General features: G+C 41.9%; 1 protein-coding gene across 4 annotated transcripts in view; it reads right to left on the bottom strand.

Moving 5' to 3' along the window:
* Positions 1-5,454: 5,454 nt before the first annotated feature.
* Positions 5,455-26,869, bottom strand: part of ASIP (agouti signaling protein) — a 39,661-nt gene continuing 18,246 nt past the window's right edge. For 3 of the 4 annotated variants that reach the window (XM_072800667.1, XM_072800665.1, XM_072800666.1), the window contains exons 2-4: positions 10,166-10,332; positions 8,817-8,878; positions 5,455-5,841 (exon numbers count right to left, since the gene is read on the bottom strand). In XM_072800667.1, coding sequence (XP_072656768.1) covers positions 5,665-5,841; positions 8,817-8,878; positions 10,166-10,322 — 396 coding nt within the window. In that variant the 5' untranslated portion in view covers positions 10,323-10,332 and the 3' untranslated portion in view covers positions 5,455-5,664. Of the gene's footprint in view, positions 5,842-8,816; positions 8,879-10,165; positions 10,333-20,602; positions 20,715-26,869 lie in introns of those variants that run through there. The other variant, XM_072800668.1, reaches the window with a different exon arrangement.

The following is a 26,869-nucleotide window of genomic DNA, read 5'->3' as shown; positions in this document are numbered from 1 at the left end:
TTGACTTGTCCAAGGCTATATCGTTAGATCTTTGGGCTCAAGTTTAAGGCGATGCCCTAGAGGAAGAAATTATTCTGAATCAACAGCCATAAAAGTAGAACAAATCTTCTTAGGAGAGAGGTCACCCTACGTGTTATGAGAGAGAGAAAGAGGATGTGTGTATGGGTGGCAGAAGGGAGAATGAGTGAATAATGCTGTGTTAAGTTGGGAAGGGGCAGATCTTCCGAATTCTGAACTCAGAATAAGTCTGAGCTACAGATGTGTTTCAATTCTGGTCATTCAGTTAGGGCTTTGCAGAAGCTCAGAACCATGCTATCAGGACCTGAAGGTTTGAGGAAGAATTCTGAAAAGATGGAAGAATCTTGGGATCTCAAGTGGAAGGAGAACTTGGGTATATAAATACCTAACCAGGGATCTGAGACAACAGAAGTGAGAACTCAGAGTCTGAGGGAATAAACCACATATGCTAATGGTTCTAGGTTCTTTTATTTTTTTAAATTTTTAAAAAAGATTTTATTTATTCATGAGAACACAGAGAAAGAGAGAGAGAAAGGCAGAGACACAGGCAGAGGGAGAAGTAGACTCCATGCAGGGAGCCCGATGAGGGACTCCATCCCAGGTCTCCAGGATCACGCCCTGGGCCGAAGGCGGTGCTAAACCGCTGAGCCACCTGGGCTGCCTCAAGATGATTTTTAAAGGCCTGTGCAGAAGAAAGATCCTAGAGAGAGGCTATGAGACAGAATAATGTGGAGCAGTTGCCTCATCTCTGATAACTACCATGTATCTTTGTCCTTAGATATGAGAGTAGTGGGGCTCAAGGATGAGCACAGGTGAGGCCACCTCCATGGCCCACTCGTCTATTGGAACCTTCCATCCTTCAAATTCCCTAAAACTTCTTCCTTTCCAAGGATGTTTTCCCAACCAGAGACCCAGGTTGTGCCTGTAGTGACATAGTCCGTATAGAATGGAGGAGGCAAACCCCAGACCCTGACTGGATAGACAGGAACCACCTGGATAGAGCACAAGAAAAAAGGTGGACACTCCAGGCTAGGCTGATAACACAAACCTGCATGCTGAGTAAGTTTCTGTGTTTCTCTGGGCTTCCATTTACTTGTATGTAAATGAGAAATAATTTTTGCTGTTCTCATAAATCGGAGAAAATAAAGCTTCCTATATCTTAAAAAGACAAGAAATACACATACACAGAAAAGCTGGCAGTTGCTTATTTTGTTTTGTTATTTAGGCTACAAACCCACAGGGCAAGAATGTTTTGTTCATTGTCCTGCAGCTGCCACTGAGTAAATGTCATCAGTAATGAGAACGTTGAGAACATATTGCAGCTGCTGCTCCTGTGTTTTCCAGACATTGCTCACCAACCAGGCACCATTTGGCCCCTAGGAGTGAGACCAGGAATACAAAGCCAAAGATCTGCTCCATTAGTGACAAAATCACTTGGCTGCTGAATCTAGACAAATATATGGAAGACCTACCCATTCACTCATTTAGCAAATGTGTATTGAGCACCTACTATGCGCTGCCATTGTGCCAGCTGCTGTGAATACTATGGTGAACAAGTCCAGTATGGATTTTCTCTTACAGAGTTTATGGTCCAGAGGGCCATGACCATTGTCCCTTGTTTGAAGCTAGAACCATTGGGATGCCTGGGTGGCTTCAGTGGTCTGCCTTCAGCCCAGGGCATAATCCTGGAGTCCTGGGATCAGTCCCTCATCGGGCTCCCTGCAGGGAGCCTGCTTCTCCCTCTGCCTGTGTCCCTGCCTCTCTCTCTCTCTCTCTCTCTCTCTCTCTGTGTGTTCTCATGAATAAATAAATAAAATCTTTAAAAAAATAAATAAAAATCATCTTCTTAGGCCACAGTTGTTTTCTGCTTCCTCTTTTCTTGCATATGTCTATTCTTTGTTGGAAGAGCTCCAGTTGCTGGGAAGCACTGGTAGGTGACAGCTCAGGTTTTCTCCCCTGTGGCAGGAATGCCTCCAGCCATGCAAGGCAAAGTAGATGATGTCATTCAAAGCCCTTGTCCCTCAAGCTTCCACGTGATCCCTGACCTTGCTTGATCCTTTCTCGAAGACTCTGCTTCCACCTCCACCCTCTCTCTCCCCAGTATCTTAGGTCCTTCTGCTTCCAGGGTCTTTCTAAAGATATAATGCTGCACTCAGTTTCTCATAGATTCAAAGACTCTCTAAGGATGGAACTTCAGGCAATAGCTTGGGACATTTTAGGTTATAGGGCCTCTTATAATCCAGAGTGGGCCAAAGTTTATTAGCATATGACACATATGCTGTACCACAACGAATGCATTATAACACAGCACTTCTGGCAACACAAATACCCTCATAGATTAATGGATATTTACTATCCAAAGAGATGGTATTTCAATGGTCTAATAACAGGTATTATACCTGGCATGAGCTGGAAATCAATGCCAATCTTTTTCCTTTAACAAGAACATCTACTGAAAATTTACTTTTGGACATGGGACACTTTAACTGGATAATTTGTGCTAATAATCTTCTTTTTAAAAAAGATTTATTTATTTGAGAGAGCATGCATGTGAGTAGAGGAAGAGGCAGAGGGAGAGGGAGAGAACTTCAAGCACACTTACCAGTGAGTGTGGAGCCTGATGTGAGGTTCTATCTCAAGACCCTGAGATCATGACCTGAGCCAAAATCAGAAGTCAGCTGTACAACTGACTGAGCTATGCAGGTGTCCCTCAGAGGTCATGTTCTTTAATCAGAATGAATGATATATGGAAATCATAGACAATGATTGTGTATGATTGTGTATGCTATTAGTGTAACATTTAGCAATGTTGCCAAAATGGTTACCTTTGTCTCAGAATATTCATATAAAGTTTTTTCAACATCTTATACTAAAATAACAGAAATACCTTGGGTGAAATTGAACAAAATTGATAAGCTTTTAGATGAAAACTTAGAAGGGTTCAAATGCAGCCCATAAAACCTTGACCAAACAAGCTAACTCACTCTGAGCATGCTGCACAGGCCATTCAAGCAGCCTTAGCAGTCATTAACACTTAGCATTGAAAAAGAATATACAAAAATTATATAATAAATCATCCTTTCTAGAATTTAAAAAATTTAAAGTATTTTAAAAAGATTTTATTTATTTACTCATGAGACACACACACACACACACACACAGAGAGAGAGAGAGAGAGAGAGAGAGAAGTAGAGACATAGGCAGAGGGAGAAGTAGGCTTCCTGCAGAAACCCCAATGCGGGACTCGATCCTGGGATTCCAGGATCACGGCCTGAGCTGAAGGCAGACACTCAACTGCTGAGCCACCCAGGTGTCCCCATTTCTACAATTAACAAAACCCTTCAGACACATGATTTGTTCTGGCTCATGGTCTGACTGTAACCCTTTAAAATACTTCAAGAAATCCTCTCTCTACACATACTTGGGAATCCATTAAGGAAATCTTTATTGCTTTTAGCTATTATTTTTTGTTATATATCTTATTAAACATGCTATTAAAATATGCACCCTCAGGCTTAAGAAGGAAAAATCATGAAAAGACCATTAAAAAAAAAAAGATTTTATTTATTCATGAGAGAGAGAGACAGAGAGAGAGGGAGAAGCAGGCTCCATGCAGGGAGCCCGATGTGGGACTTAATCCCAGGACTCTAGGATCATGCCCAGAGCCGAAGGCAGGCACTAAACCACTGACCCACCCAGGGATCCCTAGACCATGCTTAACTATACCTTCACTGTTCTTTTCTAGATGTGCCAAGACCCTATACTGAAGATTCCGTATGTATTTTTGGATTTTTATCTGCCTATGGTTGGCAATGTGATTCTTATTTCATTGATTTGACTGCTTTGCTGATTTGTTAACTTACCTTAATAGAATTTAGATTTAGTTTTTCTTATTTTTGACTTATTTTTATTAGAGGTGACTTTGAATTGGAGTCTTAAAATTTAATCCTTACTTAATTTTGCTTTATTTGATTCAGCCTAATGTCTCTAACTTGTTTGGATTTGATGTGATCATTGTTTTATGATGTCAATTGACATTTCGTGTGGTTTGAGATTTTTTTGATTTTGTTTGATTCTCATTGAAAACATGATTGAATGATTTGTTTTTTTAAGATTTTATTTATTTATTCATAGAGACAGAGAGAGAGAGAGAGAGAGAGAGAGAGAGAAAGGCAGAGGGAAAAGCAGGCTCCATGCAGAGAGCCCGACGTGGGACTCAATCCAGGGTCTCCAGGTTCACACCCCAGGCTGCAGGCGGCACTAAACCACTGCACCACCAGGGCTGCCCTGATTGAATGACTTGTATTTACCTCTTCCACATTAGCAAACTACTACTGTGACCTGGTTTAAGACATATTTGACTCCTGCATGACCCTTACAGATTTGTCATGAGGAATCACAGGGTGGAATGTAGAAAGCAAGGTGGAGTCATTCATGTCAAGCAGGGGACTGTGTCAAGCAGGGGACTGACAAGCAACGATGCCAGCAGCTAAGGGCATTTCAGCTAAGACCAGGTATCACTGAGACCAGCACCAGCTTTTGACACACTGAGGAGTGATAACCAATAGAAACAAAGAAGGTCTGCAAAGCTTCAAGACTGATTAAATCCCTTTTAAAAAGAGAGGGTATTTGCAGCAAACTGTCAGACTCCTCAGACACTGACTTCTCTATGTCTGACCATTTCAAAAACACAGCTGCCACTAAAGGTTCTGCCTGGTTGATCTCTGGAGGAGATCAGAGATCCTTCTTGTTATGCTATGGTTGAACATAATAAGCAGTAAGTGCCAAGAGCTGCCCTAGACTGGTCGATGGCCTTAACTGCCCACTCACAGATTGAACTTCATCTTTGGTTCCTTAACTTCCTACCCCGTTCTACGTTGTTTGTTGTGTGACTTGTCTTGTGCTTTGCTTTCTGTGACCTTTAAGAAGTCAAGTTAAACGCGTGGTGAGATGTTACTGAGTCTAGAATACAGAAACTGCTTTATAATTACGTTAACCTTGCTTTATGACTGAATAAAGCTGATATTGTGAAAAGGCACAATTCACGTGCGCCCCTTCATAGTAGCTCCTGACAGGTAGTTTCGTGCGTTCCCACGTTTAAAGGGATCGAGCAACATTTGTTTCCAGGGGAGAAGCCCTTGAAGGGAGTGCAGCCCTAGGGCCTGGGCCCAGGAGACAAGCATGCGCAGGACACGGGTCTTGTGTTGTGAAGGGGACGGGAGGAAGGGAGAAGGTTCTTTGGAGTCCTTTAAAGAAAGAGCCACACACCTTGGAGCAGCCTACATCTATTTAGACTTTAGCCCTGCCCAAGCCAAGCCTTCTCAAAGTCCCATCTCCTGAAAGCTCCGCCCCAACCTAAGTCACTACACCCACGCCGGTCCCAGGAAGCCATACTTTTTTTTTTTTTTTTTTAAAGATTTTATTTATTTATTCATGATAGACATAGAGAGAAAGAGAGAGGGAGGCAGAGACACAGGCAGAGGGAGAAGCAGGCTCCACGCCGGAGCCTGACATGGGACTCGATCCCGGCACTCCAGGATCGCACCCTGGGCCAAAAGCAGGCGTCAAACCGCTGAGCCACCCAGGGATCCCCAAAGCCGTACTTCTTAGATAATCAGCCAACCCCCTGGAGGCCGCTGGGCGCGCTCAGCATCTGGGACTGAGAACGCGGCAGGTGCAGGCGCTGCGGAAGAAGCGGCACTGGCAGGAGGCGCAGGGGTCACAGCAGGCGGGCGCCGGGGACTTGCAGCTGTTGCGAGTGGCCACGCAGGGGGTGGGTGGCGGGGGCCGGGGACGAGCCACGTTCTTCATCGAAGCCTTTTTCTGCAGGGAAACGCCAGGGCTGCCCAAGCCGGCCACGTCCACCCCACCTGTCCTCACGTCTGTCTCGGAACTCCTTGGGCTGTCCATGGAGGCTCCAGACCAGACATCCCCACCCGCTCCCGACTGTCCGCTGGACTTCATGACCACAGGGGACCCCAGCGGGTCCCTGCTTCTCCCAGTCATCCACCCCCTGCCTCCAAACCCATGAACACTTACTTACCTGGCTGGGCGCGGCCCACTTTTCTCCCTAGGTGATCCTACTCAGTTCTAGAGTTTTTACTACCTCTGTCTTTTCCTTTGCAGCATGTCTCCAATTTCTCATCAGTTCTGCCTTCACATTAAATCCGGATCCACCCACTTCTTCACCACTTTGCTACCCTGGGCCAGGCCACTATCTTTGGACTGCTGGCCCTCTAGCCCACTTAGAGTCCATCCTCTGTTGCACTAAACAAACGGGCCCCTCTGAAGACCTATGATGGCAACCACACTGGCTTAAAGCCCTCAGTGGATTTTCTTTGAATTTGGAATAAACCATAAACCTCACTTTAGCTCTCGAGGCCCTCTGGTTTGGCCCTGCCCACTTCTCTGAGCAGAGTTTGACCACAGTGCCTTGGTTCCGTGCACCCAACACCAGGAAATTAAGTTCCTGCTGCAGAGCCTCTGAAAGTGGCCAGCCACCTTCCTGAAACCACTCTCTGCTGTGCTCCAATGCAGGTAGCCGTTAGCCATATGAGGCTACTGCATTTTGAAGGTGTCTAGTACAACTGAAGAACTGAATCTTCAATTTTTTTTAAATTTTAATTTACATTTTAAAATAGAAACTGTGAAAAAATTTTATTTTATTTTTAAAGATTTTATTTATTTATTCATGAGAGACACAGAGAGAGAGAGAGAGGCAGAGACACAAGCTCCACCCAGGGAGCCCGATGTGGGACTGGATCCTAGGTCCCCAGGATCACACCCTGGGCTAAAGGCCAACTCTAAACCGCTGCACCACCGGGCTACCCATGTGAAAAAGTTTTAAACAATTGTTTTTGGGGGCAGCCCCGGTGGCCCAGTGGTTTAGCACCACCTTCCGCCCAGGGTGTGATCCTGGAGACCTGGAATCAAGTCCCATGTCGGGCTCCCTGAGTGGAGCCTGCTTCTCCCTCTGCCTGTGTCCCTGCCTCTCTCTCTCTCTCTCTCTGTGTCTCTCATGAATATAAATAAAAATAAAATCTTAAAAAAAAAACACAATTGTTTTTGTTAGAACTACAGTTGACTTTAACTATTAAAAATTAGTATCGGAATTGAGATGTACTGTGAATGTAAAGATGCACCACCAAGTTTCAGACTTAGCACACACACACACAAATGTAAAATATTTCACTAACTTTTTATATTGGTTACATATTAAAATGGTAATATTTTGGATATGTTGGGTTAAATAAAATATTACTAAAGTTAATTACACATACTTTTTAAAACTTTTTTAAATATGTTTTTTAATATGGCTCGTAGGAAATTTAAATTCATATATGTGGCTCACATTGTATTTCTATTGCTGCTTGAGATACTGAATTTTTCAATATTTAAGTGTTGCTTCCTCTGGGAGGGCTTCTGAGAACACTCTTCCCTTCACTTTTACTACCATGCTTTAATTCCTTTACAATGTTTTTCATTATTTGAATTTATTTTACCTATTTATTGGTTTACTTGCTGTTTGCCTATTTCTCCCACAAGAATGTAAACTCCATGACAGTTGGGATATATCTCTCTGTTCACTTCTATACTCCCCATACCTGGTATGCAAATATTTTCCTCACTATGTATTCTTTTTTTTTTTTTTTTTTTTAATTTTTATTTATTTATGATAGTCACACACACAGAGAGAGAGAGAGAGGCAGAGACACAGGCAGAGGGAGAAGCAGGCTCCATGCACCGGGAGCCTGATGTGGGATTCGATCCCGGGTCTCCAGGATCACACCCTGGGCCAAAGGCAGGCGCTAAACCGCTGTGCCACCCAGGAATCCCCTCACTATGTATTCTTATATGTCAATCATCTACTTACTCTACAGAAGGTCTACAGAGGAGCAGAGACTCTCAAGATCACACAGTGCCAGGTCTAAGACAGGAATAATGTGTGCATTTCAACAATGCCTTAATCCAGTATTTCCCACATCGTGGGAACCTGTACCATGGTAGTATGATTTTAGGTGGTATATGAGTATTAAATGACATTAAATCACACAGTGAGAAAGCATTCTTTTCAGTTTCCTTCAACTTTAAAGGCTCGTTTGGTGCCAATATATCATTAATGCTTTCCCAAAACTTTCTAATCTGATATTTAACACAGAGAACAAGCCTGAGATTTAGAGCATTTGCCAGGCAACCCCATCCAGCTAAAATCCACTAACAATGTTTTATTTTCATTACACTTATTCTTATAGTTACCTTCTATTTATGGCAAGTGATATTGATTTTCTATCATAGTTATATATATTTTAAGTTTTAGTTTTAAACAAATATGTTAAATAAATAAGTGAAACTCAGTTACAGCAAAAATTGTGGGGGCCCCTGGCAGGTTCTGTTGGTGGAGCATGTGACTTTTGATCTCGAGGTTGTGAGTTCAAGCCCCATACCGGGTGTGTAGATATTACTTAAAAATAAAAGCCTTCAAAAAATTTGGGAAGTGGTTCTGAAACAATTGAACTTTAGGAGACATTGCATTCAGTCAAAAGAATGAGTGATGGTGGCATTTCAGTCAGAGGGCTAGCTTGTATAAGATGCTTTTTAGCAGGTAAACTATTTTGCTCAGTGAACCTTAGCTCTCTGGGCTTCTGTGGAGGTCTGATTCAGGGCTTGAGGCCAAGAAGCCTTTAGATAGCTTTCAGCTTCTTTTGTTCATGGAAGGCTGGAAAATCTCTCATTTAGTTCCTAGCTAGAATTCCTTTTAAGTCCGGTCCCACCCCCACAATGAAAACTCACAGTCCTACCTTAGAAGATCTCTTCTTTTCCGCCTCTTTTCTGCTGATCTTTTTGGATTTCTTGTTCAGTGCTTCAAAGAGAGACAGAAGGAGCAAAGCCAGATGTTTTTGGAGGCCACGAGCTGCAGTAAAGCGGGAGGAGCGGGAAGGGGCTCCAGGAAGTCTCAGGGTGGGGGATAAGAGGGGTTGGCTGGATGAATCACAACTTGAGACTTAGGCCAACAGGTTCTTACTAGACTGGCTGCTGACCTGGAGCCAGGGACTGAAAGAAAAATGTCCTCTGAAGGAGGGCAAAGGGGAAATCCAAGAAGGCCCTGAAACATGGACTCAGTATCATGTACATGACGGGACCTGTGTTTTCTGTATTCCTATTTTTCATTTGTCAGACCTATGGAGCCAGGCACCTGATTTGAATCCTGACTCTGCCATATAACAGCTGTGTTTGCTTAGGCAACTTACTTAATATCCTTAAGCCCAGTTTTCTCATCTGCAAATAGGGTCCTGTAATGTCTGCCTTGCAGGGTTGTCTTGAGGATAAACAAGGTATGTTTATAAAGTGAGAAGTCTGGCACATCAAGGTTGATCAAAGGTGATAGTTACTTCCCGATACATCTAGAATATTATCTTTTCCTAGTGAGAGGCAAGGCAGTGAGGGATATTAGTTTTGAATTTGGATTCTGGAATTTAAAACACCCAGGTTTGAATTCTGGCCCTGCCAGTTAAGAACTGTGTGATCTCATGTTAGTCAGTTAATTTTGCTCAGCCTCAATTTCCTCAACTGTGAACTAGGAATAAAAATAGTACTCACTTCACAGTGCCCAGCACACAGAGTATATCTCTTACTATTATTTTTATCAGATGAAGTTGAACTAGAAGATGTTTAATGCCAGGCTCTAATGTGCCTGATGTTTTCCCCTGAGCAGTCATTCTCAGTCCTCAACACTGAAAGGACTAATTCATCCCACACTTGTTTATATTCTGCAGCATTTTCAAAAATTTTTACTGTTGACAGTTCTGTGATTCAATAAGTTTCAGAAATGCTATGTTATTTATTTATTTATTTATTTATTTTAGAAATGCTATGTTAAACCAAATTCACAGAGGGTCTTGATTTCTGGATTTCTCCGAGCCTCTAACATGTGAAGCTGCGTATTAGATTGGTGGTATGCAGGGCTTTTCCAAACCATATGAGTCAAGGAATACTTTATTCATGTAGGATTACTTTGAAGAATAAGCACAAAGGAGCTCTGACGTATGTCAGTGAATCCTGATATTAGCCTGGAGAGTATGTTTGACATCCTGTAGCCCTTTCTCATGGGCCAGAGTCCAGAGACTAGACACCAAGTCATGCTACTCACCTACAATAGAGACAGAAGGGAAATCCAAAAGGTTCACAGAGGAGTTGCTCCTTAGGCTCCTGTCATCCTTGGGCTTTTCCTCAGCCAGGTGGCTGTAGGCAGTGAGGAAGCACAGGGAGACCAGCAGGGTGGCCAGGAGTAGGCGGAAGATATTCATCCTTGGAGGCCTGAGTGGAACAGAGAAGGCAGTCAGGCTGATGGGCCAGGGGTCTTTTTTTTTTTTAATTTTTATTTATTTATGATAGTCACACAGAGAGAGAGAGAGGCAGAGACACAGGCAGAGGGAGAAGCAGGCTCCATGCACCGGGAGCCTGACGTGGGATTCGATCCCGGGTCTCCAGGATCGCGCCCTGGGCCAAAGACAGGCGCTAAACCGCCAGGGATCTTGATAAGAGGCTGTGCCCTCTGGCTTTCCTTGTATTTCTTTGGGGGTGGTGCTTTGACTCCATTTTATAATTATCCCAATAGAGCTGGAGGATACCCAGGCTTGGGACAGGAAAGGGGAGCTGATGAAAGAAGAAGAGAGAAAAGGAGAGATGGGGAGAGCAAGAAAGAGAAGGAAAGAAGGGAGATTTCAGGTAAAGGATTATGGATCTGAACAAACCCTCATTGATGTTACTACTCAACGTGGGACACACACTTTCTGCTATTAATACAGGATAATAATGCTGACAGCAATGACTACCTGTGCAATTATGTTTCTCAAGAGTAATTTGTCCTTCCATTCTCTAGTGGTGAAGACTGTTTTTTGATCTGTGGTATCACTGATGACAATTCCTTCCCTTATACTCATCATCTGCTTTAAGTTATTGTTTAGGATTTAAAATGAGTTTCTGTTCAGCATGGTGGATATAAAGAATCCAGAAAGGGGAGTCAGGCCACCTGGATGTACCTGCTATTTAAGTGGCTGTGTGACCCTGGGCTCATCTGGGCCTCTGCTTTCTCATCTATAAAAAGAGAGGATAGGACTACATGACTTAGTACACATTATGAGGTGCAGAGTTGAAACTTACTAAAGATTTAATGAATGAAAGAATCTTGAGAACTTTCCTTTCTAAAATTCTATGAATCAGTGATTTCTGATTCTTGCTTCCTGGGCTTTGGAACAGGTTAAACAGTTGTACAAAGATTTTGTGAAGGCCACTTTTGTATCCTTAAGAGTTGAAGGATTTGCAAATGCATAAAAAATATGAGTGGATCTGATTAAACTCTGGAAAAGAGGGCATGGAAAGCCATGGTTAAATCCAATTGGCTGGGCAGTCCAGGTGGCTCAGGGGTTTAGCACCGCCTTCAGCTCAGGGTGTGATCCTGGAGACCCAGGATCAAGTCCCACATCAGGCTCCCTGCATGGAGCCTGCTTGTCCCTCTGCCTGTGTCTCTGCCTCTCTGTGTGTCTCTCATGAATAAAAAAAAAATTAAAAAAAAAATCCAATTGGCTGTGTACCTCAGGAGTCTTGTTGATATGTGTGTGTGTGTGTGTGTGTGTGTACATGTGTATGTATGTATGTTGCACGAGCAAACAAGTACTAATGTATAAAGGCTCTTATTAAGGGAATATGGGAGATAACAGTATCCGGATCATCTCTGAGTATGATAAGATGAGTAGACAGTATATCAGTATAGAGTGCACACTCAGTGTGCACTGCAAACATCCCCTTAGCTATGGCACTTAGCCTGATCTCTTAATCCTCTTGGGTCAAGGCCTTGGTCCCCAAAGCAAAGGAAAGGATTGTAATTTCCCGGTGATGAGGAAGGGCTAACCACCTATTGGGACAGAGGTATAGTGAGAGATAAGAACTGAGGAAGAGGCGAAGGCAGCAGAGTTTTGTTTTTGTTTTTAAGATTTTATTTATTTATTTGTGAGACACACACACACACACACACACACAGAGAGAGAGAGAGAGAGAGAGAGGCAGAGAGAGAAGCAGGCTCCATGCAGGGAGCCTGACGTGGAACTCGATCCCGGGACTCCAGGATCACGCCCTGGGCTGAAGGCAGGCGCCAAACTGCTGAGCCACAGGGATCCCCAGAGTCTTCTTGAAAAGAGAGAACAATATTAGTTGCTGACCATACTAGCTGTTAATGAAGTACAGCCCTGATAGCCTGCTGGGGTTTTGCTAGTAGCATCAATGAGGAAAACCAGGGTTTCTGGGAAGCCAGCAAGTTGGCATTGCTGGGAACGCGATTGGGCTCTGTTGGTTGTAATAGTGGCCTCTACCAGTCCTGCCAACCACCAATTGCCACCAATTGCCAATTTCTCCACCAATTGTGGAGAAAAAAAAGTGACCAGAGGCAAAGTAGTGTTTAGTAGAAGCTTACCATGGAGGAGCATTTCATAAAGGCCAGTGATATTGGAGGCAGATATGCCCCTGATCAATCTTTTGGAACAAAACATATACTTGGGAAGAAAGGGAAATTAAAGGAGGGAATCTTAGCCTTGAAACTGTCTGCAAACCTTTGCCCATATGCACATTTTTTTCTGGGAAGAAGGTCCATAGCTATTTCTGGATCTATAAGGGGGGCCTCTGGCCCCTAAAAAGCTCAGAGCCCCTTCTTTGCAACCTGAATGGGGCTCACCCAGAGCCACAGGCATATGAGAACAGAGGATACCGTCAATTTTTTTTTTTCTGTTTAGGCAAATAATTGAGTTCTATACTTGGGAAAGTGTGCTTGTTGGAAGGGACATATCACTCCAGCACTGGTATAAAATAAAGAAATGTAATAATGAAGCAAACCAAGGAATATAAACACTATAGTCCCATTTGTGAACAAATATCAAAACTTCCTCAAATGTAAATATGCTTACATATGCAAAGAAAAAGAGTGGAAGGTTACACATTAAAATTTTAATAATGAATACTTCTTAGGAGTGGAATTGAGTCTGGGGAGTGAGGTTGAGACATGCACTTCTTCATGTACTTCTGTATGTGAATTTTTTTTTTAAAGATATTATTTATTTATTCATGAGAGACACACACATAGAGAGGCAGAGACACAGGCAGAGGGAGAAGCAGGCTCCATGCTGGGAGCCCGACGTGGGACTCCATCCTGGATCAGACCCTGGGCTGAAGGTGGCACCAAACCACTGAGCCACCCGGGCTGCCCTGTATGTGAATTTTTCAAGAATGTTATTACATTGTAATAAAAAAAGAAAAGATGATAGAAATAAATACTAAATGCAACTTGACATAACGTCAAAGGATTTAAGGAACATGGATGAAGAGTTATGTTTGATTTGTGACAATGAGGCTATGGAATTTGTAGGGCCCTCTTCTGTCTTTGTGCCTCAGATTCAAGGTACAGTCTGCTCTCAGCACCTACTGCTCTTGTTACCAAATTTAGGGCTTTCTCATAGCATATCCTCCTTTTACCCCTTCTCTGTCCTGGAAAGCTCTCAAAGCCTTTTACCCTTCTGGTTCATCAGCTACTGTTTTGATATGGGAGAGGTAATGCACAATTTTTGTTATGGTTTTGTTTCTCAGCCAAATGAGCTATACCAAATACTGAAGTTCAGAGCCAGGGGAGAAATATCTGTCATTCGTCATTATCTAGATTCCCCACACCAAATGTTCAGTGGTTGCATAGGGATCCTACCATCCCACATATCTTTGACCCATCTGAGCAACAGACAATATGTATCCATGACAGGTGCCTCGCTGTGCTGAACTTAGGAGGCTCCATTAGGGTTATAGGCTCATTCCTTAAGGTTCCCTTAGGCTTATCAGTGATGGCAATTTATGATATATCAATATGTTTTACCTACTTAGCTTTGTCCTAGAATAGCCAATCAAGCAACAAATATTTTTTAATACCATGGGAGCTTTCTTCCTATGACAGTTGTGTTCCAGGATTAGGCATACCTCTGAGAAGGGCAAGAGAAGGAGAAGCAAAGAAAGAAGGGTGAAGAGAACTTTGGGACATGGTTTCAAGAGAGCAGATTTTGCTGAGGGTAGGGATGGGACACCAAAAGGGAGGAAGGGACTAATGGAAAGGACCTGAAGAAAGTCACTTAAGGGACTGAGCCTAACATTCCAAGGGATCCTCTTTAATCAACCTCATCCATAACACGTAGGGAAAACATTAGAAAGACAAAGACAAAGGATCATGAGGAATTCACCAATCTCATAATTAGTTCTTGCTCTATCTTTGGTTAACCCAGTCCCAGAGGTTCAGCATCCCTGCTGAACTGCCAACCAAATCTACCCTAAGCCAAGCCACCCACACTGTTGCCTAGACAACTGTGAATGTCTCTTAATTGACATCCTGCCTCCTTTCTTGTCCTGTTTCATCTGTTCCCCCAAATAGTAGCCAGAGTGATTGGGGACAGGATGGGGGGGCATGATTCAAATCACACATCACCCCCTGCTTCCTTTAACAGCTTCCTTTAACAGCTTTTATTTTGAAATAAAATCAAAATTTCCTGCAAAGCCCTGTTACTCTCTCTGGATTCATCTGATAGAGTCTTCTGTTTAATCACTGTATTCTAGATGTTATCGTACTCCTTTCTGTTCCTAGAACATGCTAAACTGTTTCCTATCTCAGAGACTTTACACCTGTCATTCTCTTAACCCTAAATGTTCATTCCTTGGCTTTGAACTTGATTCCCTCAGTATTTCACCAGGCTGGATCATTGGCAAGTTTTAGACCTTTGTACATCACCTCTTTCTTTGACCACTTTATCTGAAAGCATCCTTTCTCCAGTTTCTGTCTATCCTATCATCCATTTCTTTCATAGCTCTTACAAATGACCAATTATCTATGTTTATCTTCATAATGGCTTTCCTTTGTTTGTAGAATTTATTTATTTATTTATTTATTTTAAAGATTTTATTTATTTATTCATGAGAGACACACACACAGAGAGGCAGAGACATAGGCAGAGAGAGAAGCAGGCTCCCTGCGGTAAGCCCAATGTGGGACTAGATCCTGGGACTCCAGGGTCATACCCTGGGCCGAAGGGAGACACTCAACCTCTGAGCCATCCAGGCATCCCTCGTTTGTAGAATTTAATCTCCCAGAGCATAGGGACTTTGTTGTCATATTGATTTTGCTAAGCAATGCCTGGCACACAGTAGACATTCAATAAATATTTGGTGAATGACTGAGTGAATGAATGGGTAGCAAAGAAAAACAACAACAAAAAATCTTTAGATTTGCTGGTCCCTTCAGGCCAACAGGACAAGAACAGGTTACAAGTCAAATCTGATTGTGATTCAATGTCTTTTCCTTGGCCTTTGTTCTATCATACTGGGGCTTAGATAACTCTTAGGTTTCATCAGTATCCCTTATTTGAGTGCTAGGCTAGGACTCTGGCTTTTCTTAATATTTTTGATCTTGTGCTTGACCAAAAAAGGTAAAAGAGACCATTTACTTTGTGGATAAAAGTGCCTGGAAAGGGGGCCAAGATGGTGATATAAGAATCTTAGGACCTTAGAATTGGAAGAGACTTTAGGGATCTTGTCCAAGGAACTTAAGCCTGGCTATGCATTAGAATTATCAGGGGAGTTTTTGCCACCATGCCCACAATACTGTGTTAATAAGAGATAATTTATTTACACACAATACAATGCACAAATTTTAAGTATCCAACTTGATGAATTTTAACTTATATATACATTATGTAACTACTACTCAGATCAAGGTATATAATACTTCTTTCATTCCTGAAAGTTCCCTCATGCCTCCTTCTAGTCAAAACCTATTTTTACCCCTCAGAGGGTAATCTCTATTCTCACTCCAACCACCACAGATCAATTTTTCTGGTTTTTGTACTCATATAAATAGAACCATATTGAATGAAATCTTTTGTGTGGGACTTATTTCTTCTTTTGCTCAACATATTTTTGAGGTTGCATCCATAAGTAGTTTCTCCCTCCCCCACCTCCCCCTTCTTCTTCGCTGATTAGTATTTCACTGTAAATATATCACATTCATTTATCCATTCTCTTGGTGAGGCTTTACAATAAGTAAACCCAAATCTTGTCCAACCTCACTGAATCTGAATCTCCAGGAATGGAGACTGGGAGACATATTTTTAATAAGCTTTCAGGCGATTGTGATGTACAGCCATGTAATACAAATTTTATTGATCACTTTGGTTCTACAGATAAGAAAACTGAGGTTGAGAGTAGGAAAGGGGTTCTCTAAGTAGACACTTGAACTAGTAAGAGGCAAGACTAGAACTTCTTTCACTGTGTTACTCTTTCCACTGCAAGACAACTGAAACTGCTAATTAGTGACAAAGGCAAGGATGTGAACCATAATAGCTTCCATTTATTGAATACCAGGTATATGCCAAATTCTGCTTTAGGCACATTATATACATTTAATCCTCTTAATAAACTATACATCATAGCTGAGGAATCTGAAACCCAGACTAGCCCAAAGGACAGAAATCGTGAGTACACAGAGAGACATCAATCCCAAGTCTGCCTGACCTGAGTCACACAAGAAGGTTGGAACCTTTTCCTAATGTGGAAAGGAGGAATACTACAAACTTGTTGGTTTGGGGGCCTGCCATCCTGGCCCAGTCCAGCTTGCTATACTAGAAATAAATAAAACCAAACAAAACAGCATTTACCCTGTTTTTCAAGCCCTGCTTTTAGAGCTCCTTCAGTTTTGTATACTCAGTGCTCCATCAGTGAAAGTTGTTGACTGCCAGATTAATTAAAAATGTTTCAGCCAGGGACACCTGGGTGGCTCAGTGGTTGAGTGTCTGCCTTTGGTTCAGAGTGTGATCCCGGAATCCCAGGATCAAGTCCTGCATCAGGCTCCCCAGAGGGAGCCTGCTTCCCCCTCTGCCCATGTCTCTCTGTATCTCCCCTGAATAAATAAAATCGTAAAAAAAAAAAAAAAAGTGTTCCAGCTAAGGAGAGGGTGATATGTTTGCTTAGCCATTTGCTCTTCCTCCTCTACTGACAAGTCTCCCCACAGGAGTGGAGACTACAAATGCAGCCAGTGAGCCTGTCAGGGATACGTCGCCACATCTGGGAAGCAAGTTTCCCAAAGCAGGGAGGGCCTTCACTCTTTCACCAGGGAGTAAACTGACCCTAGCAGTCAGGAACTGGAATGAGTCAGAGACATATCTGCTAGTTGAGATGCTGAACCTGGAGTTCTAAGAGTCTGGCAAGCTCTGTTTTTCAATAATGAGGGAGTCTGGGAAGTATAAGGGAAGGGCCAGGGGAAGAGAGTAGAGACTTCTCTTTTGTAGCTGTTGGGATTGAAGGAGCAGAATGGGAAAGGATGGGGAAGGAGAGAAGAAAGCTTGTGGATATTGAAAAAGACTCTCCGACCAAACTTTAGACTTCTCTGAGGCCTCTCAACTAGGCCTCAATATTGGTCCTTCATCCTGTCTTTGGTCTGCCTAGTGTAATTTTAGCAAGAATCCTGTTGACTTAGTGAGAATCTCCTCATCCTTGATATCTGATCAAGTTCTTCATCCCACACCTTTGATGTATATGGCTACCTTTAGCAAGAATCTTGTTAGGTCTGGCTAGCAAGAATTCCCCCTATCCGTGATATGTCTTTTTAGTCATTTTCCATCCACTAACCCTCACTATGCTCTATGGCTATACATCCCCAACTATCTTTGCTGTATTAGGATTTGAGCCTGATTTTCATCCCTTACTGCAATATCCTTATTGAAACAGTCTTGAATAAAGTTTTATCATTTTAACAAGCATCAGAATAATTTTTAAACAATATCAAAAACAATTTGACCTCTTGGGCTGCTTTTATACATACAAATTTGACTACTATGACTGAATTGACTAGTCTAATTTTTATGCCTAACAGAGGCTAAACTGAATAATATTCTTTTTTTTTTAATTTTTATTTATTTATGATAGTCACACAGAGAGAGAGAGAGGCAGAGACATAGGCAGAGGGAGAAGCAGGCTCCATGCACCGGGAGCCCAACGTGGGATTCGATCCCAGGTCTCCAGGATCGCGCCCTGGGCCAAAGGCAGGCACTAAACCGCTGCGCCACCCAGGGATCCCCTGAATAATATTCTAATGGTGGTTTTGGTCTTAGGTAGAGACAGCCTGCCTCAGGACTCTATTTCTGAGATCAAAACCATGTGGCAGGCCCAGGATCTGCCTAAAGGGCCCTGAGTCAGAATTTGAGAGAAGGCTTAATTAAGGCTGTGTTTCTCCTCAAGAAGCAAAAAGACACAAATCATCCAGGCTGTTGCTTGTCAGCGTGAAATACGTCTCCATGTCCTACTGAAACAGAGGTCAGAGTCCAGGCTTCCCAGATAGTCATTCCTACAGTGTACAAGGAATACAATGCTTGTAGGAGCTGCTAAAATGATTACTTTGATTCCCTGACATCATTCCCTTCAGCCTGATTTAATGCTTTTCACTCAACAAAGATATTAGTGGGGACTTCATTGGTTTTGTTTTGTCCGCCAGAAACCACTTCTCTCCCATTTCTTTGCTCCAGACAATGCTGTTTTCTGCTTTTCCAAATTTCTTTGACTTGGGTGTGTTCTATAATCATTAAGCATGGCCTAAAGCTAGGCTGATGGTCTGCTACAGCTCTCAACAACTTTACAGCAGACGGAAGGGAAGAGGCTTTGATGTCAAATGAAATTTTCTGCAGAAAACGATCAAGGCAGAACCAAGGAAATACAGCTGAACAAATCTTTTTTTTTTTTTTTTTTAAGATTTTATTTATTTATTCATGAGAGACAGGCAGAGACATAGGCAGAGGGAGAAGCAGGCTCCACACAGGGAGCCCGATGTGGGACTCAATCCCAGGACTCAAGGATCGGGCCCTTGGCCAAAGGTGGCACTAAACCGCTGAGCCACTGGGGCTGCCCTGAACAAATCTTTTTTTATATATAAAAGATTTATTTGAGAGAGAGAGAGAGAGAGAGAGAGAGAGAGAGAACGTGCACATGTGCAGGCACAAGCAGAGAGAGGGGCAAAGGGGGAGGGAGATGGAGAGAGTCTCAAGCAGATCCTATGCTGAATGCAGAGCCCCATGTGGGTTTCGAACTTATGACTCTGAGATGATGACCTGAGCTAAAATCAAGAGTTGGACACTTAATCAACTGAGCCACTCAGGTGCCCCAGAGCCGAACAAATCTTAAGACTATGTATGAATTAGTTCCAAGGGAAAGTAGAAAAAGTTTTGAAACAGATGCTCATGCAAGTGTTTCTGGAGTGGGTCAAGATCTTCTGATCCCACAAAGTCCTCCAAAATGAAACCAAAAATGCTTCCAGCGTGCCCTTCTCCTAGCATCTCTTCAATGGAAATGGCAGAACAAATGTCCAATGTTGCTGAAGTGGAGCAAATTCATCCACAATTGAAAATATTAGCCTGAGCTTTCCTCTTGGCCAATATAATGTGCCAAAATGGGCATTCACTCTGAAAATTTGAACATTTAGAAAGGAAAAGGAGTTTTGACATAAATGGACTTTTGGTTGTCTGTTTTGGCTTCGTTTTTTTAAAAAAAGATTTTATTTATTTAGTCATGAGAAACATACAGAGAGAGGTAGAGACATAGGCAGAGGGAGAAGCAGGCTTCTCACAGGGAGCTCGATGTGGGACTTGATTCCAGACTCTGGGTTCATGCCCTGAGCCAAAGGCAGATGCTCAACTGCTGAGCCACCCAGGCATCCCTGTTTTGGCTTTAATAAATATGAAATGAACCAGTTCTACACAGGTAGATTGATCCAAAATCCTAAATTCTACTCTGTGACAATCATTAGAAATCTGATACTACAGATGATTTTCTGAAGACATTAAAGAAGTGTTAAAATTGGACTCTGGAGTCAGAATTGAGATTTTGGAGTACTTCTAAGGAATTTTTTTTTTCCTGCTAGGAAATGGAAACTGCAGAGTAAAAAAAAGTAAGAAGTTACTAGTTAGCAGAAGGTAGATTGCTGCCTTTATGCTAAACTAAATACTCTGACCCATAAAAGTGAAAGATTTGTTTAGCTTTCCCCAAAACTAGGAAACAAGGGATGACTAATGAGTTCCTTAAACTTTCCAAAGTAGCAGCAGCTTCACTGATTCTGAAAGGATATTTAAGTTGCCAACTAAACTCCATCCACTTCCCCTCAAAGAACAGAGGTCAAAAGAACTTTGTTTCTGACCCTGCAGCAAGAGTCTTGCTGCTTGCTTGCTTGTTATTTCAAAGACAAGAACAAGAGAACAACCAATCATACTACAAAAATTATTCCAAATTTCACTCCATTTCATGGGCAGGAAGATTCTCCCTGATGCACAATGAAAAGAAGAACTGTTTCATTAGCTGAAAAGCAGTAGTAAGCAGACCCGGAGAGCAGGCCAGGTTTTACAAGAGAAGAAAAAGTAAAAGGTAGCATTTACTTTACAGAGGGGATCTCTAGCAAGTCAGAAACTTAAACCCAGACAAAAAGATGGGATCTTTGCAGGCAGCAGCAGCAATGTGTTTTCCTCCTACTTACAGTGCCCTTTAGTCAGCCTCTGTAATGACGGAAAGCTGGAGCTCAGCGTCTTCCCTGTCCTTAAGCAGCAGAGGAAATATGTGTTGCAGTGAGTCTTTTAAAAAGACATGGGGAGCTCCCAGTAGTTGGCTTCCTATCTCACCCTTTGGCTTTCAATCAAGCAAAAATTGTGTCTTCATATTGGTTCTGGTGGCCACAAGGGTGTCACACTTCTCTGTATTTGTTGTCTGATCTTGTATATTTCTTCTCCATTTGGGAATTGAAATTGCAGTTGACACTGAGGTTAGAAGAACTTGAAAAGGAAGTGGTTGCACTGAGGATACCCATGACCAAAATTTAATGAGAATTTACTTCAGAATGGATCCCAGGAGATAGAATGAAACTTTAGCCTAAGGAATTAACCTGGAAAAACAAATTCTGCCAGAGAAGGGTTTAATTCAGCTTCTTAACAAAATTCTGGGTGGGCTAAGGAGCACTTGGTGCAGAAGTCAAACCTTAGATGGGCAGATTGCTAAGGACTCGATTGTCTTTTTAGTAAAATCTCTTTGGAAACGTTCAATATTGGTCTCATAATTTTCAAATTTCTTTTTTTTTTTTTTTAAGATTTTATTTATTCATTCATGAGAGACACAGAGACCCCACAAGGGACTTGATCCTGGGACTCCAGGACCATGCCCTGGGCCGAAGGCAGATGCTCAACTGCTGAGCCTCCCAGGGATCCCCCCTTTACTCATTTTTTTTTTTTTATTTTTATTTATGATAGTCACACAGAGAGAGAGAGAGAGAGGCAGAGACACAAGCAGAGGGAGAAGCAGGCTCCATGCACCGGGAGCCTGACGTGGGATTCGATCCTGGGTCTCCAGGATCGCGCCCTGGGCCAAAGGCAGGCGCCAAACTGCTGCGCCACCCAGGGATCCCCCCTTTACTCATTTTATTTATTTATTTATTTTTTTTAAATTTATTTTTTTAATTTTTATTTATTTATGATAGTCACAGAGAGAGAGAGAGGCGCAGAGACACAGGCAGAGGGAGAAGCAGGCTCCATGCACCGGGAGCCCGACATGGGATTCGATCCCGGGCCTCCAGGATCACGCCCTGGGCCAAAGGCAGGCGCCAAACCGCTGCGCCACCCAGGGATCCCCCCTTTACTCATTTTAAAACAGGGTTGTCTTTCTGTTGTTGAGTTCTTCATATATTCTGGATAAAAATCCTTATCAGATCAATGATTTGCAAATTATTTTGTCCCATTCTGTGGGTTATCTTTTCACTTTCACTTTTTAAAAAGATTTTACTTATTTATTCATGAGAGACACACAGAGAGAGGCAGAGACAGAGGCAGAGGGAGACCCAGAATCACAACCTGAGCCAAAGGCAGAATCTCAACCACTGAGCCACCCAGATGCCCGCTTATTAGTTCTAATAGTTTTTTGTGGATTCCTAGGCTTTCCTATGCACAAAATGATGTCATATAGGAATAAATCATGTCAATAGAGATAGTTTTACCTCTTTCTCTCAAATCTGGATGCATTTTACCTTTTTCTTGCCTAATTACCCTGGCTAGAACCTCTAGTACAATGCTGAATAGAAGAGGTCATGGAATGGTCTTTAAAAAAAAATCAATTCAAAACAATTTCTGACTCTTACCTCTCTTAACTCTCCTGGTCCATATGCCTTAGAAAGGAGATTTGGTTTTGGAATGTAACTTTCTCTAGAAAGGAATAATCTCCTCTTAGCTGCTTATTGGTTAATGATCAGGGTGAATGGGATGAAGAGTTATTTAGACCTATTTTTGAAATTCAGGAGTTCTGCATGACTATTCCTGGGCCTTATGTGCCTTTCTTTCTGCCAACAGCAGCTTCAGGTCAGCCTGGTTGTTATACCCTCTTGGGGATAGCCCAGTCAAAAGGATGTCTGGGGTATTCAAACATAATTCTGGTTCAGCCATCTGGATTCTCTGGTCAGACTGACATGGTCCTAAATCATGAGAACAATGTGTGTGCTACTCACAAAATCTTCCTGCAGCTGCCTGAGCAGGGTAAGGTGAAGGTGGGGACATAATGTGTCTCCATCAATTTTTTTTTCAAAATGCCCTGTCTCACTCACATTTGACTGTTTGAAATGAAGAGTGTGAGTAGGAAGAACTGGAGAAAGGTGAAAAGCAATAAGACATACTGATTTTGTGGCTAAGGAAGGAGAGTAACAATCCTAGCAACTGGAGAAGGAACATCTTAAGTCCTAGGAAATGTGAGGCTCAATTAATGTTGTCCTTTAGATTTAGCACTACAACCTGGCAAAACAATCATATGGTTTGTGTGAGGCAGACTGCTATCAGGCTGGCAATCTCACCTCCTGCTGGGCTTGTCTTTCCTATTCATGTGCTATGAAAACAAAACAAGAAAAAAAACCACATGCGGACATGCTCTGACACTGTATCTTTTGTGCCTGATGCTATCAACATCAGCTCCCAAAGATGGATGATAACCCATTCCCCCCTGCATATGTGTGCAAACCCGCAGACTGGCATAGCCATGTTTCAATCTGACTGGTAAAAAATCATATGCCTCTTCTGATGTCCAAGTGGCCTTGGTTGCGGCCAATGGTGATTGAGAATAGCTTTAGGCTACATTCTGGTTATCTGAAATATGACCTCTTGATCTTCTCTGAGACTTATTCATAGTTGGCTGAGTCTGGAATCCTGGGGGACATGGCTGAGGTTAATGCTGCCGATTGGCCTCATCCTGCTGCTTGGGAGACCTGCTGACAGTAGCCTATGCTATATGAGTGAGATAAACTGAAAGGATTTGGTTATAGCACCTATCCATCAAACTAATCAAAGTGGTGAAGAGAATGGCTTATTCATGTGAAAATCCACCAGAAGCCAAGATGATACAGAACAGAGGGTGGATGTTATTGGGATAAACTCTGCATGGGTCTCCTATGCTCCTTCTTCTCATCTTATAGAGTGAGTATTCTAAGAGTGCAAGGTATTCTTTACCTTTACCCAGCTCTATATCCAGGCTATTTCTCAGGATTGTCTTTGTAGCAAGCAACCTTAAAGTATGAGGTGATCCCTCCCTAGAACAAAAAGCACGCTTGCTTATAGTGGATTACCAAAGCTAATAGAAACAGATAACAGATTGGTGGTTGCCAGAGGTGGGAGTTGGGGGGTAAAGTAGGAGAAGGTAGTCAAAGGATATAAATTTCCAGGATGCCTGGGTGGCTCAGCAGTTGAGCGTCTGCCTTTGGCTCAAAGTGTGATCCTGGGTCCTGGGAGAGTCTTACATCAGGTCAGGCTCCCTGTGAGGAGCCTGTTCCTCCCTCTCTCTGTGCCATCAAAAAGATGAATAAATTAAATCTTTGAATAAAAAGATACACATTAAAAAAAAAAGATACACATTTTCAGTTATAAAATAAATAAGTCAGGAGATTTAATCTATGGTATGAGACTAGAGTTAATAATACTATATTGCATATTTGAAGGTTGCTAAGAGAGTAAATCTTAATTCTTACCATAAGAAAAACATCCTGTTACTAAATGAATGTTAACTAGAGTTATTGTGATGATCACTTTGTAATATATACAAATATCAAATCATTATGTCATATACCTGAAATTAATATAATGCTATATATCAACTATATCGCAATAAAATATTACATGATATATAAGTAAAATAAACTGTAGATATTGCAATACAACAGTGGGTTTCTCAAGCTCATTGTTCCTCTAATGTAAAACATCTCACTATGCTTGCAGGTATCTATTTGGGTCCTCCATGTTGTCCCTGGTGAATATGAGAGCAAGAATGAAGGCAAAAAATTAATGCACATGTTGCTTGCTGTATGGTGAGTAAGAAAATAGTTTGGCTCATCCAGTACACTTTTCATCTCTAAAATTTGATGTGGGTCATTTTTATATCTTCCATGTCTCCATTTAAAACGGTCAATCCGGGATCCCTGGGTGGCGCAGCGGTTTGGCGCCTGCCTTTGGCCCCGGGGCGCGATCCTGGAGACCCGGGATCGAGTCCCACATCAGGCTCCTGGTGCATGGAGCCAGCTTCTCTCTGTGTCTCTGCCTCTCTCTCTGTGACTATCATAAATAAATAAAAATTAAAAAAAAATAAAACGGTCAATCCTTTCTTTAGCTTATTTACATAAGGATATAGTAAAAATAACTATTTTAATGTCCTTGCTACTAATCCTATCATATGTATCATTTCTGGGTTGGTTTCTATTGACTGGTTTTTATCCTAATTATAGGTCATATTCTGTTTTTTTTTTTAAGATTTTATTTATTTATTCATGAGAGACACAGAGAGAGAGGGGCAGAGACATAGGCAGAGGGAGAAGCAGGTTCTTTTCAGGGAGCCCAATGAGGGACCCAACCCCAGGACTCCAGGACCACGCCCTGAGCCGAAGGTAGAAGCTCAACCACTGAGCCACCCAGGCGTCCCTATTCTCTGCTTTTTAAATGTGTGGTAATTTCTTTTGGATAACCAGACTTGATCCCAGGACCCCAGGATCATGACCTGAGCCAAAGGCAGAGACGTTCAACCACTGAGCCACCCAGGCACCCCTGTTCTTCAAACTCTTGATTCTAGGCTTTCTTAGACTGGACTAAGGCAGCCTTTAGGACTACTTTTCCCCCCAGTGTTCAGGCACAACCCTTCTGAATATTCTTCCTGATGCTCTGTGAATTATGCAGGTTTTCTACCCTGAATGGTGGGAATAGGTATTAGTCCCAGCCCTGTGTGATCATTGGTATTTTTTCCTGCTAATCCTTTTCAGTGGATCTTTCCCCAGCCTCAGGTAGTTTCTTCATACGGTGCTGTATATCCTAGGAGGATCTTCTGAACATTTCTCTAGTTCCTTCTTCAGTTTCTGCACCATGGGCTGGAAACTCTCCAGTCATTAAGTTATAACAATTGCAAGCTTCACTTATTTTCCATCTTTCAGCGATCACTGGGTTTCATAACCTGGTGTCCATTGAAACCACTGTTCATATATTTTGTCCCATTTTTTAGTTGTTTCAGGGGGAAGGGTAAATTCAGTACCAGTTATTCCATCTTGGTTGGTTGTGTTCATTCTATTTGATGTAACAAAATTAAGGTCCTGAACAGAAGTATGCTGTGTTCTTAACCATCTATGAGAGTCAAGTATGTACTATTCTAAACTCTTATCACCAGTGTAATTGATGAATTTATAGTATTCTACCTCTTAGGAGAAGTAATCAAGTGTCAAAAGCATGACTTTGGAGTTAGACAACTTGGGTTTAAATTCTGTCTTTGTAATTAGCTAGTTATATAACCACTGACAGGCTCCTTGAGCTTCAGTTTTCTCATTCGGAAAATGAAAATAATACCTAATTATTAGAGTTGTTGAAATAATATAAAATGTGTATCCTAATGGTTGGTATATAGTAAATTTTCAATAAATGGTAGCTGTTATTATCAAAGGCACTTGTCTTACTAATACTATCAGTTTCTGCATAAATGTTCAAACTTGATAAATTATAAGCCAATTTGCCAATGTGAGGACATTGTTCCTTTATTGCCAAAGCTGTCATTTGTCTTAAAATCAAATTTTGTTGCTTTCTTGGATGGCACTGTCTTGCAGACAATTTATGATAATATTTTTTAATTGTACTTCTTGATGATACCAAATCTATATTCATAATGGCCCAAGAAAATGCACTTTAGTTAATATAAATTATGTACATAGTACACAGTAGAATGTTTTTGCTTATATGGTCAGTTGACATATGAGACATATGTTCTAAAGTAGCTATAGATCTATTGTGGTTACGAAATAAATATTCAAAAATCAATAGTGTTTGTATTAACCAACAATAACTTAAAAACAGTAATGCCCAACTAATATTTGACAAAGCAGGAAAGACTATCCACTGGAAAAAAGATAGTGTCTTCAATAAACGGTGCTGGGAAAATTGGACAGCCACATGCAGAAGAATGAAACTAGACCATTCTCTTACACCATACACAAAGATAAACTCAAAACAGATGAAAGATCTAAATGTGAGACAAGAATCCATCAAAATCCTAGAGGAGAACACAGGCAACACCCTTTTTGAACTTGGCCACAGCAACTTCTTGCAAGATACATCTATGAAGGCAAGGGAAACAAAAGCAAAAATGAATTATTGGGACTTAATCAAGATAAAAAGCTTCTGCACAGCAAAAGAAACAGTCAACAAAACTAAAAGACAACCTAAAGAATGGGAGAAGATATTTGCAAATGACCTATCAG

The sequence above is a fragment of the Canis lupus genome, chromosome 26 (genome assembly GCF_048164855.1).
Source record: "Canis lupus baileyi chromosome 26, mCanLup2.hap1, whole genome shotgun sequence".
Lineage (NCBI taxonomy): Eukaryota > Metazoa > Chordata > Mammalia > Carnivora > Canidae > Canis > Canis lupus.
Note: the sequence above shows the minus strand (reverse complement) of the source record. Positions and strands in the feature narration are given on the sequence as shown.